At 32.9% G+C, this 15,540-nt stretch overlaps 1 protein-coding gene across 1 annotated transcript; it reads left to right on the top strand.

Moving 5' to 3' along the window:
- Positions 1-514: 514 nt before the first annotated feature.
- LOC102602953 (vacuolar amino acid transporter 1-like) lies at positions 515-7,187 on the top strand. Its single transcript, XM_006352088.2, has 13 exons — positions 515-787; positions 906-1,105; positions 1,823-2,151; positions 2,793-3,007; positions 3,965-3,988; positions 4,158-4,338; positions 4,994-5,213; positions 5,491-5,626; positions 5,704-5,723; positions 6,028-6,173; positions 6,379-6,422; positions 6,510-6,572; positions 6,776-7,187. The coding sequence occupies exons 2-13, from the start codon at positions 924-926 to the stop codon at positions 6,869-6,871; spliced, it is 1,656 nt and encodes a 551-aa protein (XP_006352150.1). The 5' UTR covers positions 515-787; positions 906-923; the 3' UTR covers positions 6,872-7,187.
- Positions 7,188-15,540: the final 8,353 nt, after the last annotated feature.

Below are 15,540 nucleotides of genomic sequence, written 5' to 3'. Positions count from 1 at the left end.
CTGCCAATGGTGATGTCCTACATGATGATTTTTTGTCTTATGTTGTATCCTAGATGTATTATGTCACGTAGAACGTGTGTGTCTACTTATTCAATTTTATAGAAGTTTAATTGTTTACTGATACACACCCAAAACCAAATAAAAATGCATATTTATATATTATGTCTAAAGGGTTGTTTATATTTTAAAACTGTCACTAATTACTTGTCCACTTTTCCTTTTATAGTTGTCCCTAATTGCTTGTCAATTTTGACAAATCAAGAAAGGACAATTTTTTTTACCTATTATATCCTCTATTAATTACTTTGAAAAAAATTTAATTCATCCACTTCATAATTAATAGGGGTAAAAATGGTAAACTCACCATATCAATAATTATTTTTTTAATTAGATGTGTCAATTCAAAAGTGGATAAGTAAATAGAGACGGGGAGTATTTAAGAAGACAAAAGAAAAACCAAAATACAAGTGGTGGTGCGGTGTTTGTGATTGTAAAATGTTCCGACTCAAGTTGTGAAGATGATTAGTAAATTCACACATTTTCTCTCTCCTCAATCCTCATCAATATCATATATGCAATAAATATGCCTCTATTGTATAAATAGAACATCAAATCTAGCTACCGTCAACTCAGCATTATTAGTATTTTGCATTGAAAAAGCCTTTTCACATAAAGGAGAGCTTTTCACTTCCTTTTTACTACTCTACTAGAATCTGCGAATTCGGATCTGTTCCTGAAAAGTTGATAGTATCTCTCAAATCTCGCTTCTGATTCATTTTCCTTTTGTGTGAGTGTGTTTTTTCTTATATTACATCTCATTTTTACGTCCACATGCATGTGTGTATATGAAGATTCGATGTGGAAATAATTGGATTTTTGATTTTGATTTGATGAGTGATGTGCAGGTTTCTGGGAGATAAAATATGAAGAATTCCATATCTGAACAGAGTTTCTACATAGAAAGTGAGGAAGAGGATGATGAACATTTGGAAAAACATGAAAATGAAGAAGAAGGAAATGAATCTGATTTTTCAAATGAAGATAATAATGATGATGAAACTAATCGACCAAATTCCTTAACCTCTGCTTGGCCACAGAGTTACAGGTACCTTGTTTTATATCTTAATTTACCCCTGGATCTCGTTTTTTTTTCTCATGTTGATTGATGTAAGCATGTGAAATTGGATTAATTTATTATTAATGAGTAATGGAAACCATCTTATGTTCTGTTTCCTGGAATATTTGGAGCTAAAACCTTCTGAACGATTTTGATTCTAACTATTGGAATCCAGTTTTACTACTAAAATTGTTGGATTTGATAGTTATAGTGGCGTGACATGGCCTAAGATTTCCAAACCCTGTCTGAAGAGTATCTTAATTGAGGAGTTTAAATTTGGAAACCACACGAAGGAGAATGAAACTAACAAGGACATATGGCCAATCACTGGGATCCTTGAGAGACCAAGAAAACTAATGCATAACCTCTTTAAACTGAATTTTGCTTCAATAATTATTCAAAATGATGCCTGATGTGTGGGGAGCTTGCTTCGAGGCAATCATGCAAGCAACAGTTTATTTGCTGTTGATCTATAACAAAGCAGATCACTCTTCATGTGATGATTCATATTTTAGAGAGTTTTCTTTAGTTCCCAGATATTGGTACTGTCTCTAAAATAATTGACCATTTGATATGTTATCAAATTACTGCTATGATGTATATAAAACAATGCTGGATCATATGTAAATCTTTGACAAGGAATTGAAATTTGGCACTTATGTACATTGAATTCCCAATTCTAATCATCTTGAGTACCTCTTGTAGGCAATCTATGGATCTATACAGTAATGTACCATCTCCAAGTCTTCACTTCTTGGGAACACCTTCATTATCTCGGCTAGGAAGCTCATTCTTTGGCTCATCTCTCATAAGAAGACACACTCCTGAGGTATTGCCCTCTCTTCACAAGCCTCTAATACTGCCAGCAGAAGAAGAAAAAGCACCTCACAGGCGAAGTTCTCATGGTTTGATACCTCCCCTACATCCGAGGAAGTCTTCTATTAAGAAAATACCTGATATTGAGAGACCTTCCAAGGATGCACATGGACTTCCAATTTCTAACCAAAGCACCTATGGCCAAGCAGTGGTAAATGGTAAGTTTCCTGAATATAATTTCATGTCATAGTGGATTTTTCCATTTATTGATGAGCACTATGCCACCAGAAGATCGACATACCACTGTAATGCCATCAACAGTTCCCAAGCTGCCATTTGACTTATTCTAAAGACATTAATTACGTATATCCTGTTGTGCTTATGGTGACATGCTTGTATCTGGTTAATGTTGAATGAAATTTGGCCCTCTAGTTGTTAGGTAAAAGGATAATTTAATTCATTTCTCTTGAGCTGTGATTTAAGTCAAATGGGGGATCTTATGATTAATTTTAATCTTTGGGATTTTCTCTTGAGAAACACTGATACTCTTACATAATAAATGAATATAGAGCAACCAGAAATATGAGGCTTCTTCCTTCTAAAGTTGTAGCAAACCTTTATATTGCAGCATCTTTAGATATATAATAGCTGTTGTAGGCTGAAGTAAGGCATGCAATTGATCATGCAAGTGTTACACAGAATATGTCTGTCATCATTGCAGGAGATTATTCATTTTGCTTACTAACACCTGTTACATCTTTGACATAAAGGAAAGCTCTTGGTTGTATTTCTCTATCTAAATTGATTGCCTGCAAAGTTAGTGAAGAACATTTTCTCATACATTCTTTGTTTCATACAGGCATGAATGTTCTCTGCGGAGTAGGCCTTCTTTCTACTCCTTATGCTGTGAAGGAAGGTGGATGGGCCGGACTTTCAATATTATTCATTTTCGGCATACTTTCTTTCTATACTGGCATGCTCCTGCGGTACTGCTTGGATAGCCAACCAGGGCTTGAGACGTACCCAGACATTGGTCAGGCTGCTTTTGGTACAATGGGACGAATTGTTATATCAGTAAGTTCCATTAACTTTTAAGTTGTCTTTTTTTTATTCTTGTACATCTGGTTATATAGAAGGCCTTGTTGACTTGTCCCACATTGGTGGAGGAAATGGGCTGTAGTCTCCTTATATTCTCCTGAGAAATCCTCACTTCTTGAGCTAGCTTTTGGGGTTGAGTTATGCCCAATCCAAAAGTAGCTACTCTTAACTAATGAATGTGCACAGGCAATAATGTTTTCTATTTAGCTGGGAGGGTGGAGAAAATGTGAGGATCTAATATTCTTAAATATGTGGTGAGGATCTAATATTCTTAAATATGTGGTGCTTTAAGTGGCGGAGCCAGAATTTTTAATAAGGGGGTTCAAAATCCGAAAAGTAAACACACAAACTAGTGGAAGGGGGTTCGACATCTATTATACATATCTAAAAAATAATTTTAACCATGTATAAATAGTAATATTTTCCGTCGAAAGGGGTTCGGATGAACCCCTAAGTATATGCTGCCTCCGCCCCTGGGTGCTTTCATCTTTAGTAGACTGTATTCTGAGACAATTTTGTCACACCATTAAGATCCAGTAGTTGTAAAAACTGCTGTTTGAAGAGAAATGTGATCTTCATCTACTAAATAGCCAGGTAGTATTATCGACTAGTGGGTATCTTGGCTAAATAAAGTTGTTACCTACTGATGAGTGCATAAAAAATAAAGCTAGTAGAATTTGAACACATCACTTGTGCAAAAATACTGAAATCAGATATTTTTATGCATTTATCATAGATAAAATCTTAAGAAAAAGAGAACACTCGGTTCTTACTTTTCTAGAATAACTCATAAAGGAATTTTTCACTCCAACAAATCCAATTTCCTTATTATTTTCTTTTTGCTGAATACTATGTTATATCTGACAAAGGGTTAAAAATATTTCTTGTTCTTGATACTAATTTGTTTATTTGTTTATGTTTTTGTGGATGCAGATAATCTTATATGTGGAATTATATGTAAGTTCATCTTACCTATAAGTTTGTCATTTTTTTTGCTTTTCCTAGCAAACCGATATGAGTTGCTGTTTTAATATCTAAAACATCTCGGCCATCTTGATATTGCTTCATTTCAAAATTATGTAGTATTTATGCTTTCTCTTTCTATCTATTTGTCCTTCAATTGTAGGCCTCCTGTGTTGAATACATAATCTTGGAGGGTGATAACTTGTCTGCTATATTTCCAAATGCACATTTAAGTTTGGGTGGGTTTGAGTTAGATGCTCGCCATCTTTTTGTTGTGATAGCTGCCCTGGCTATTCTTCCTACTGTTTGGCTGCGTGACCTCAGTGTCCTAAGTTATATCTCAGGTGAGTGACCAACTTCCTACAATAGGAGCTTCATGTCTGAACTGTCAAAATTATAATTTGATAGCATTCTCGTGTGCCTCAATGCTAAGTTGCTCGGACTCTCCAAAATTGCTACCGCACCCGTGTCGGATCCTTCAAAAATGCACTACTTTTGGAGGATCCAACACGCACCCGTCGACATTTCTAAAGAGTCCGAGCAACATAGCCTCAATGCACCTATGTACCCATATGATAACATTGGTTAGAGGACAATTCATAAAACACTGCCTACATACAGTAACCCTACAAGAAAAATGCAGATATATGGGGTACTTGGTGTACATGTATATAGATTTCTTGTACTCCTGACAAACAAGTTCACAGGCTTCCATAGCGCCTATCGAGGATAGAGGAGAGAAATTTGCACTTCAATGATCCTGCGATTATATCATATCTGATGCAGATGTCTACATTATTGATTTGGGCTATCCTTAATTCCTTATGCGGCATACATAGAAACTTATTACTTATCTACAATTTTGTAGATTGTTTCGTTGTAGCTATAGACTTTCCAGTCAACAGAATTCTTGAAGTCTTAAATACGTTTTCTGTGGTTTTGATATGCAATTTGTAAGTGCTGAACTATGATTCTGAATTGACTGCTTGTAATTTTCAGTTGGAGGAGTTATTGCTTCTATTTTGGTGGTCCTTTGCTTGTACTGGGCTGGCTTGGTGGATCATGTAGGCTTTGAAAGCAAAGGGACTGTACTTAACCTACCAACTCTTCCTGTTGCTATTGGGCTTTATGGATTTTGTTACTCTGGGCATGCGGTCTTTCCCAATATATATACATCCCTAGCGGATCGTAGTCAATTTCCTGCAGTCCTCTTGACCAGGTATTTGTTCGTAGATGTTGATTAAATTGGAGATATGCTCTAGGATAGGAATTCATGTTCCAGCTCTCTCTCTAGCAATCCATGCAAGGAAAATTTAAGACATACCGGGAACCTTACCCCATCATTCAGTAATATCAGTACCAAGGTTGAATTCTAGAGCACATTATCAATGCCAACTTAGCCAGATTATTCTGAAAATGATCCTGTGTTCCCAGAGTTTGTTTTGATGTCCAGTTTTTTCCTTATTTTGCAAACTTTGGGTTTAATTTGGATGCAGTTTTGGTTTGGTGACTCTGTTGTATGGTGGAACAGCTGTGTTGGGATACCTGATGTTTGGGGACTCAGCTGAATCCCAGTTTACTCTAAATTTGCCCAAAGGATTAATGGCTTCCAAGGTTGCTGTATGGACAACTGTAAGTAACTAACATTCTGATTGAGTTCTCTACCACCATTTGAAGATGTAATTAACTTGTATGTCCTTCTTTTGCAGGTTGTTAATCCTTTTACAAAATATCCTTTTCCTGAATCCATGATGTGAATTTATCATCAATTCTGGTTCTCAGCTATTATGTTAAAATATGATACTAAAAGACAGGAATCCTACTTTTTTCTGGTGCTGCTACATTAAGAATGAACAGATTTGAAAACCTGGATAATTTCATGCTGGCTGCTGCAAAAGTCATCAGCTAAAATTTAAGGCACTTCTGTCAAAAGATTCTCTTCTTTGTATTCCGTCTCATTTCATAAATGCAATTTTCTAAGGTGATATCTCTTGTAAAATAAAAATAAAATTGTCTTCCTTAATTAGATGTACATTTGCTTTAACTCTGTCTCCAGTAGCAATGAGTTTGGAGGAATTGTTGCCGTCAAAACACACCAAATCTCACGTGTACCCAATCCTCAATAGAACTGCATTGACAATCTCCACAGTAGTAGTTGGTCTTGCGGTTCCCTTTTTTGGTGAGTGTTGCTGCTTTGACTCCACGTATTCTTATCTCTCAGCAATTATCTTTTGATCCCATTAACCCTTTGGGAACAGTAATACTCAGTGGTCCTGCTATAACTTATGGTTATTGCATATCTCAGAGATCGTTTCATTTCCAACTAGACGTGCTCCTTCTCTTTGTAGCATTGCATAAATTAAGCATTAGTATTTATCCTGCAGGTTTGGTAATGGCTTTGATTGGATCTTTACTTACAATGCTAGTAGTGAGTCCTTTTACACATTCTCTTAAGTTTGTTTGCTATTACTATTTATCATCATAAATCTGTACTAATTCGAAGCTCTATTTCCAGACTCTAATACTACCTTGTGTTTGCTTCCTGAGAATCTTGAAGGGGAAAACAAGCCGCCTTCAGGTATGGAGAAGCCCATATCCCTTTTCTATTCTCTTTTCGTGTCTGACGTTACAATTTGACTAGTTAATCATACTTTGTATTAGTTGAGATATTATCCCAAAAATATTACATTATGACAATATGTGCATCTCAACTACTTAACCATGCTATGCTGGAAGTATTCACAGGTAATGGAACTTTTTTTATCCTTTCTATACGCGCAGGTTACCATATGTGTCTTTATTATCACAGTAGGTACGGCATCTGCATTGATCGGTTCGTATTCAGCTATCTCCAAGATCATCCAGAGCATGATTTAAATTTTGGTAATACTATGGCACCAGATGTTTTTGAGCTTAGAGTTCATTAAGTTTCAAATCATATAGATTTCACAAGTTCCGTTTTTCTTGGAAGAGATCGCGCCCTTACTCCATTTTCAGGCTAGTGATTTTGATAATGATTCTTTTATATTCTTAAATACATCTGCAGTTCAGTTGTATTTTAGAGAGAAAAAATACACTTCTATTTCATTAATTTTTTTCTTATTCTTAGAATGTTATTTGAAGGGGACAAATCCAAATCTCATTTCAATATTGTATTGCAAATTTCGTATGTTATTTTGTTTTTACATGCTAATTCAGTCTTGGAATCTTCTTTTCGATACGTACACAGGAGAGATCTCCAATGAAGCAGTATGATTTCTTACCCAAGACCAGTTACTTGAATAAAAAAAAGTCCCATTATGTGGAAGTGTTATTGGAGAAATGAATGTTAAATTTAGTAGTCTCGTTGTCCATTTTTAATTGTCATGTTACGTTTTTCGAAAGTTAATTTGACTAATTTTTAAAGTTCAATTAGATTACATTAATTCGATGATTTAAACAAAAAATTAGATATTCAAAAACTATACAAAAAGTACTATCAATTCCATTTTTTTGCACATCAATATGGTGAAAAAATATATCGTAACTGTTAGTCAAAGTTATTATCGTTTGATTCTAAAAAAAGGAAACTATGATAATCAAAAGTGGACGGAGTAGTAAGAGTTTAGAATTAATTGTTGGAGCTACCAAATAAAAAGTTGCAATTATTGATATCACTTGTGAAATTAGTCAAAATAAATACTTACTCTATACAAAATTATGTATAAGATGAATTATCTAAATCCTCGTCAAAAGAAATGTGAACTTGAAGTTTAAGAGATAATTCATTTGTAAAATGTTGCAAATCAATTGTTAAATATATTTGCTAACCCTTTATTTAAGTTAAGTTGCAAATGCTTTAATACAAAGTCCTTGAAAGACAGAGTTTATGCATGCTTCAAGCGTGATAGACCAATTGATTCTAAACATAAAACTCCTTAATTAAGAAAGAAGAGTAACAAATGATCAAGATATATAACCATGAAAATGAGTCAAGTGCTTTAAAAGAGCACCATATGGTCAAGATGACTATGATACTTAGGCAAGTGCTTTAAAAGAGAACCATGACATAACACTTTATAAAACTTTGACAAAGGTTCAACTACCTCAGATTGATGAAAATAGAAAAATCTCAATAAGTTATGTTGTATTGAAATCGAATCAAATAATCATAGAGGATATTTTCAATATAACGTAGCACTCAATTTTATAAATGGTAATAACAATCTTGAGTTTGAATCTGTCAAATAGTGTGGACAGATAAAAAATTATTCAAATAAAATATACAATCCAAGTATTTTTTTACTACACTTGAAAAAGCGATGTGTTGGACTTATAATCCATAGGTCAAAGTATAATGTCAGTGGAGTACAAATAGGTTATTGTACAGAAAATATAACTATAAGATATAAAGTACGATCTATGCCTTGGAATATAAAGATTTTTCATGAAAGTATTGACATTATTGTATAGAGATATGTTCTCTTGTGATGGATGCAATGAGGTTTATTCTTTCACTTTAACAATAGATAAAGTATTTGAATACATATAATGAATAATTATCATTTCTAATTAGACGGTAAATGTTATATAAAAATCCTTGAAAAAATTATAGCGATATTTTTATTGAGTACCGGTTGTAATTGTGAGATTACTTAATAAAAGGAAAGATAGATCAATTTCGATCTCATAAAAATGGTTGGAAAATATCATGTATTAGTAAAATTGATGCACTTACAAATCTTGCTATTACTATACAAGAGATAATATTTTTCGTTAATGTGCAAGAAAGACATAATTTCACTTTTATGTAGAGATATTTGAGTTAAATCAAATATTGATATTAATTTATGTTATCAAGAAATTTTGGATTTATGTAAATGCAAGAAGATAATTTAATCTACATAATAAAAGTTATGTATTTACATGTGAGAATATTGTCATATTATCATATTCGACGAGACAATCAGACATTGGTACTTATAAGGCATGCCAAGATACCAAATAAACCAAGTAACTCCACATATAAAAAAAATGTGTGATTTTCTTTGAGAAGAAGACACAAGCTTAAACATAACACATATAAAATTGAAATGTGTTGTCTTAGAGAAATAATGTGATATTTTATAGGGGGGAGCACTAAGATACGTGTCATACTATTTTTCTAGCAAGATTTTTAACGAGCTAACAAATAGTAACTTTTTCTATAAAAAAAATATTCTAGTACTATCTCTGTCTCCTTTTAATTGTCATAGTTTTCTTTTCAAACTATAAGTACTTTAACTAACATTTTACGATGTATTTTTTCATCATATTGATATGCAAAAAATATGTAATTTATAATACTTTTCGTATAGTTCTTGAATATCTAAATTTTTTGTTTAAAATATCGAATTAATGTAATCTAATTTCACTTTGAAAAATAGTCACATTGACTTTCGAAAAGCTAAACATGACAATTAAAAGTGAACGGAGGAGTAAGATTTTAACAAAACACATTATCTATCAATGGATATCTAAAGGGGGAGTGTTATAAATATTTGTAAATATTACTCCCTTTGCCCATAATTACTTGTCCACTTTTGAATTGACACACCTATTAAGAAAACAATTATTGACATAGTGAGTTTACCATTTTACCCTATTAATTATGAAGTGAATGAATTAAAAACTTAAGATTTTCAAGAAATTCTACCTTTTTCAAAGTAATTAATTGATGGTATAATAAGTAGAAAAAATATTGTCCTCTTTTAATGTGTCAAAATAGACAAGTAATTAGGGACAACTAATAAATGAAAAATGGACAAATAATTAGGGACATAGACATTATTATCTTAATTGTGAACGTCTATAACTTTTAGCTGCAAATCAACTCATAATTTTCCCCACCTTCTCACAGATTAATGTCATGTTTATGACACCTTTCGATGTTCCCCAATGTAATTTTATAAATAGATGTAGTTTGATATTCCTTCCATTTATTTTTAATTGCCATGGTTTCTTTTTTTAAAGTCAAACGATAAGAACTTTGACTAGCATTTTATGATGTATTTTTCATCATATTGATATGCAAAAAATTACAATTTATAGTACTTTTTGTATAGTTTTTGAATATCTAAATTTTTTGTTTAAAAAACAAAATTAATGTAATCTAATTTAACTTTGAAAATTAGTCAAATTGACTTTCAAAAGCGCAACATGACAATTAAAAGTGGACGGAGGGAGTAATTACTACTCCCTCTATCCCATATTAGTTGATCATTATACTAAAAATAGTTGTTTCATATTAGTTGATCACCTTACTAAATCAAGAAAACATTAATTAATTTTTTTCATAAATTACCCTTGCAAATAATTCTTTTTAAAAGTGTTCATATTTGTTTGTAAAATTTCCAACAAGTTTTTTAATGGGTGAATCAGTAAATTTATCTTCGTATTTATGATTTCTTAAGTATCGTGCAAAATGGAAAATGATCAACTAATATGGACAGAGGAAGTAGTATTCTTTATGTTTTATCTTTAATATTAATTTACTTATTTCCTAAATTATTTTTCAAAATCTATATACTAAACTTCAATTAATAGAGAGGTAGTTTGATAAAATAGTCCTATGATTGATATTTTTTTAATGAGTATGTCAAATCTAAATTTGACTAAATAAAAGTGAATGGAGAAAGTATGCAGTTACTTCCATCTGTCCCTAATTACTTGTCCATTTTTCCTTTTGTAGTTGTTCCTAATTACTTGTTCATTTTTGACAAATCAAGAAAAAACAAATTTTTTTACTTATTATACCCTCAATTAATTACTTTGAAAAAGATAGAACTTCTTGAAAATCTTAAGTTTTTAGTCCATTCATTTCATGATTAATAAGGATAAAATGATATACTTACTATATTAATAATTATTTTCTTAATAGATGTGTCAATTCAAAAATTGACAAGTAATTAGAGACAAAAGAAGTACTGATAAACATGGAAGATGATTAAATGGTATCCGACTTTTAGACATGCATGAAGCACGTGGTCATTGTTCTTGAAAAATGCAATATTTTTTCTATTTTTCTACTCTTCTATAAAAGGGAGTTTACTAGGTGAACCAGCTAGGACGTCAATATGCCTACCTGGCAATAATAAGGGCAAATTGGTAATTTCAGCTTACCCAGGTAAGTCCCAGATAATTTCAGCTTCTGCCGCGTGTTCACACTCTTTTCTATCTTTCTGCTCTCATGTAACTTTCTTCAGAAGATGTGAATTTTGCTGCTTCGTCTACTAATTTCTTCTCATATTTTTCTAATCCTTCGTCCATTGATTTCAGGTAATACTTCCTTTGGATTTCTTCTGATGTGCACTGAATTTGTCCGTCTTTAGTTAAACTTATTCTTCCTACTTCGGATATAAATCAATTGATTTAGCTTCCATAGCTTTCCCCAGTTTTCATACCTTACTATTGGTTCATAATCATGGAAAGTGAATATGTACTAACAAGAAACTGAGGTTTTTAAGAAACCTTCATCACTACTGTTACTTCTATTTGATTCTTGCGAGTTGCGTCTGCTTGATTTCTTTGTTAAAAATAGGTATGTGAAAGTAGTATTCAAGATTAAAAGTTTATGAACTGTTATACCAATTTCAAACTTAGGTCATAGTCACACTTTATCTCTATAAATTAAACGAATTACTCATAATCTTAATTACTGCTTCACTGTGTAGAGTTGAACGACAACTTAAGTTTATAGACGCTTAAGTTAATGTTATACTCAAATTGCCGCATTACAGCAACAAAATGTGAATGCTTATTTCAGGACAAACCTGCTCTATGAGCTATTGAAGTTAGGAAGTATCTTCAATTTCTTCGCAATTCTTATTATTGTTGCACCACCACTTAATAAGATTTTTTCTTTTTGGCCTTTCCATGTACAATACCTTATTTAATGTAGCAAAAGAATATGTTTTGTTAATACTGAATCCTTTTGATTGTACCTCCTGCATCAGAAATGCCTGCCTTCAGACTCAACAAAGTCCTACAGAACAGTCTACCATTATGATACAGGTATTTTACTTTTATTTGTATAATTATAATCTTATTTTGCCCTGCACATAATTTACACTGCAAAGCAAACGTTTAAACTTCATCTTATTCCTGCTTTTTCTTCAAAAATACACAGAATCTACTGCTGACAATTCACCAAAGAAATAATACAACAGATATAATGATCCTCACTATGGTTAACAAACTAAGAAAAACTTCTTACATTTCTTATAATTTTAGTTTTTTCTCACTACTTATATTCTTTAAGTCATGTAGATTAGTGCAAGTACGAACATATGCATGTAAGCATATTCACATTATTGATGGATTTAATTGTTTTTTCTCCAATTTTACTGTTTGGGTTGTAGCTTAACTTGATTGCATGATAGTGTCACTGCCGTTTTCTCTTCCTCCCCTATGTTGTTTCCATTCATAGCTTTGTATTTCAATTCTTTTTGTACTCTTTTGTTATTGAAATGTAGCATTTCTTCCACTATGTTCTTCCATAGTTGCCCCATTTGACGATCATAACAAATTTGCATTTCTTCCGCTATGTTCTTCCATAGTTGCCCCATTTGACGATCATAACAAATTATCTACTTTTTATTTGTCTGCTTATCTTCGCTTTGCTTCTCTGCTTCCACATAAATTAATCTCTTAAGTTTGTCGGCTCCCAAAAATTACCGGCAATCTCTTTCATCCTTTCGATTGGCGTTACAAACTCAGGTATGTTTTTACCTAAATCTTTTTTTCTTTTTCTCAGTTCGTCTTCCACTTCTTCTGTTCCTTTAAAGTGCTCTTCAAATTTCTCATTTTCTCGATTGAATTGGATAGCTTCTGACGGAAAGATTAAACTTTCAATGCAATAAATTATTGTTGTATTCATGAACTAATTTTTGTGTAGTTGGGAAGGCACGGAAATAACTCATTAGCAAGTTCATAAGAGCTATCTTCTGCTGTCAACTTTATAACTAAAAAAATGACTAATCGCTGCTTCGTCAACTTTTCTGTCCATTGTGAGTGTGGAACACACCTAAAATTTTCTCTAAAGAAGATAGTTATTTAATTCGCGCTTTTTGCACCTTGTACATTGTTAGTCAGAGTATAATCTTGAAACTTTTACATTACTAAGAGGCACTTATGCATATTCCTAAATAGTAACTCTATTTCACAAGAGATTGCCCGTAACTCAAAGATTGAAATAGCAGTGATAAAGCACAGCCGGTAAGGTCTGCAACAGCATGTTCATCATCAGCACCTTAGAGGGATTGGTTCAAATGCCGATCCAAACCATATGTACAGACTAGCCAGTCGACAAGATTCAGAGACATCCCCAGACGTGATCACAAGTACCTTATCTATTTTCTCGCATGATCTATACAATTTGATTGACCCCGGAGCTATTCTCTCATATATTGCTTCACTTGTAACTAAAAAGATTGAAATAAAGTCAGAGTTGTTATCTGAACCATTTGAAGTATTGACTCCAGTAGGAGAGTATGTCATAACTACACAGGTCTATTTTGATTGTGTAGTGAGTATGTCACCGATATACCTTAGCTAACTTGATTGAACTGGAAAGCGCAAGTATTCACAACCTATTAATCTGTACACACATGTGACTGAGTTGAACAGTCGGAATGTTATGTATTAGGCTTTCTCGCACCAAAACTAATGAAATTATTAAAAAACAATTGTGCTTTTTTGTTATTGCCGTTTGTTCCTCTTTATTGTGTGCTTAACTGCCGATGGGTGGAGGGTTATTATAGGTGAGGGGCTGCATATTTGGCAATTCAGAAGTCAAATGCGCACTCATGGATTTTCAACTAATTGGTATTGCTTCTTATATTTTCTTCAGCCATATCAACTGCATATATATTGCTTGTCTATTATCTAATTGTTCTTACAATTTAGGAGTTATACAACATGAGTCATCAGACGTCTTTCCCCTACTACTACTACAAAAGATGTTCACGATTTCTTTGTAATATTCTTAAATTGATGTATGAACGATAAACAAGTTCTACTTCAATTAATTTAATATAGATTATTTTATTATTGGAAAAACTGAAGGTCCAATTCACATAGTTCGCTCTGAAAAGAAATGACTGACAATGCCATATATAGAGAAAGGAAAATGAACACAAATATTTGTTGCTGTTCTTTTTCCTTTATTTTATTGTAGACTCAATGGCATAAGCATGACACAATAAACTACCTTTCTTTTATGTGTTGTATATCTCATGTCAAGTTTGTGATAAAGAAAAACTTATTCCTTATCATTCTCAAACAATTGCTTCAAAAGTTGAATTGTTCCGAGGCTAAAACAAAATATTGACTTTTTAATAACCAACGACTTTCAAAATGAAGAAGTGCTCAACTTGAGTAACCTACTATTGCTTTTACAACTTAAACTTCATTATTAATCCCAAAACAGATCATATATATATTATTGGCCCGTGCTTAGCACGGGCAGCGCAATCTAGTTCCATGCCTAAAAGTGTGTTTCATCTTGAAGAGTATACTTGCCTGCATAGTTGAAGAATTTTTATTTATTTTTAAATACGTTAATACAAAGTTCAAGCTAGCACTTAAATTCAACAAATGAAATGTAAATTTTTCATGACCCAGACCGTCGTGATTGGCACCCACAGTCCCACACTAACCTTCCGATGGAAGAACCATTACTACAACCCAAACAAATAAATTTTATGAAAACTAAGACATTTCAAAATACGGAAACAAGTTTAAATGACTAAAAGAAATACAGAGTTCCCATAAACTCCCTAAGTTTTAAACAAACAACTTAACCAAACTAATGCGGAAATTCAACCCCTAGAACCTGAAAGTCATTGTACCAAAACTCAACTAACGACAAGTCTAACAACAAGGGGTACGACCCCGAAACTAAAAAACAACTTAAACAAATAGTCTGAGTCCGAAAAGAGTGGACTTAAACAAGAAAGATCCATGGCAGCTTGAAAGAACTGGCTCACCCTTGAATCCGATCACGCTCAATAGTCGCCTGAAGATGCCTTGTACTCAACAAAGAACAAACAAGTGCAGTATCAGTACACAACCACATTGTACTGGTAGGATCACGCGGCTATCCCAATAAGTGTAACATGCATTAGTCAATACAACAATATAATCACATGCACATATAGAACATATAAGATATCATTTATGAATAATGAACAATTTCACGATTCTCACATATCATAGTTATATCAATTTAGATCAACATATCGTCTTCCAATATCAATCATCATTAGATATGAACGAACTCATCACAAGTAGATACACAACACAATTCAATGGTCCTCTCACGGAACCCAATTCAATGGTTCTCTCATGGAACCCACACCCAAATAGTTAGCATACAGGAACGTGGTACCCAATTCAATATTATGCCGGAACGTGGCAATCAATCCCATAATTATGTCAGAACGTGGAAACCAATAGTCGTAACCGGCGAACTCGACCTCGAAGAGGTCTAATACAAGCCTCTTAGCATTCATTCATCGCATAGACAC

Source organism: Solanum tuberosum, unplaced genomic scaffold (genome assembly GCF_000226075.1).
Source record: "Solanum tuberosum cultivar DM 1-3 516 R44 unplaced genomic scaffold, SolTub_3.0 scf00142, whole genome shotgun sequence".
Taxonomy (NCBI): Eukaryota; Viridiplantae; Streptophyta; class Magnoliopsida; order Solanales; family Solanaceae; genus Solanum; species Solanum tuberosum.
This window is presented reverse-complemented; position numbering and strand designations above follow the sequence as displayed.

Excerpts from the sequence above, each read along its gene's own strand:
- LOC102602953 (XM_006352088.2), top strand. The coding sequence starts at position 924 with ATGAAGAATTCCATATCTGAACAGAGTTTCTACATAGAAAGTGAGGAA. Across the intron at positions 1,106-1,822 it reads GCTTGGCCACAGAGTTACAG|GCAATCTATGGATCTATACA; the intron begins GTACCTTGTTTT and ends TACCTCTTGTAG. Across the intron at positions 6,573-6,775 it reads GGAAAACAAGCCGCCTTCAG|GTTACCATATGTGTCTTTAT; the intron begins GTATGGAGAAGC and ends CTATACGCGCAG.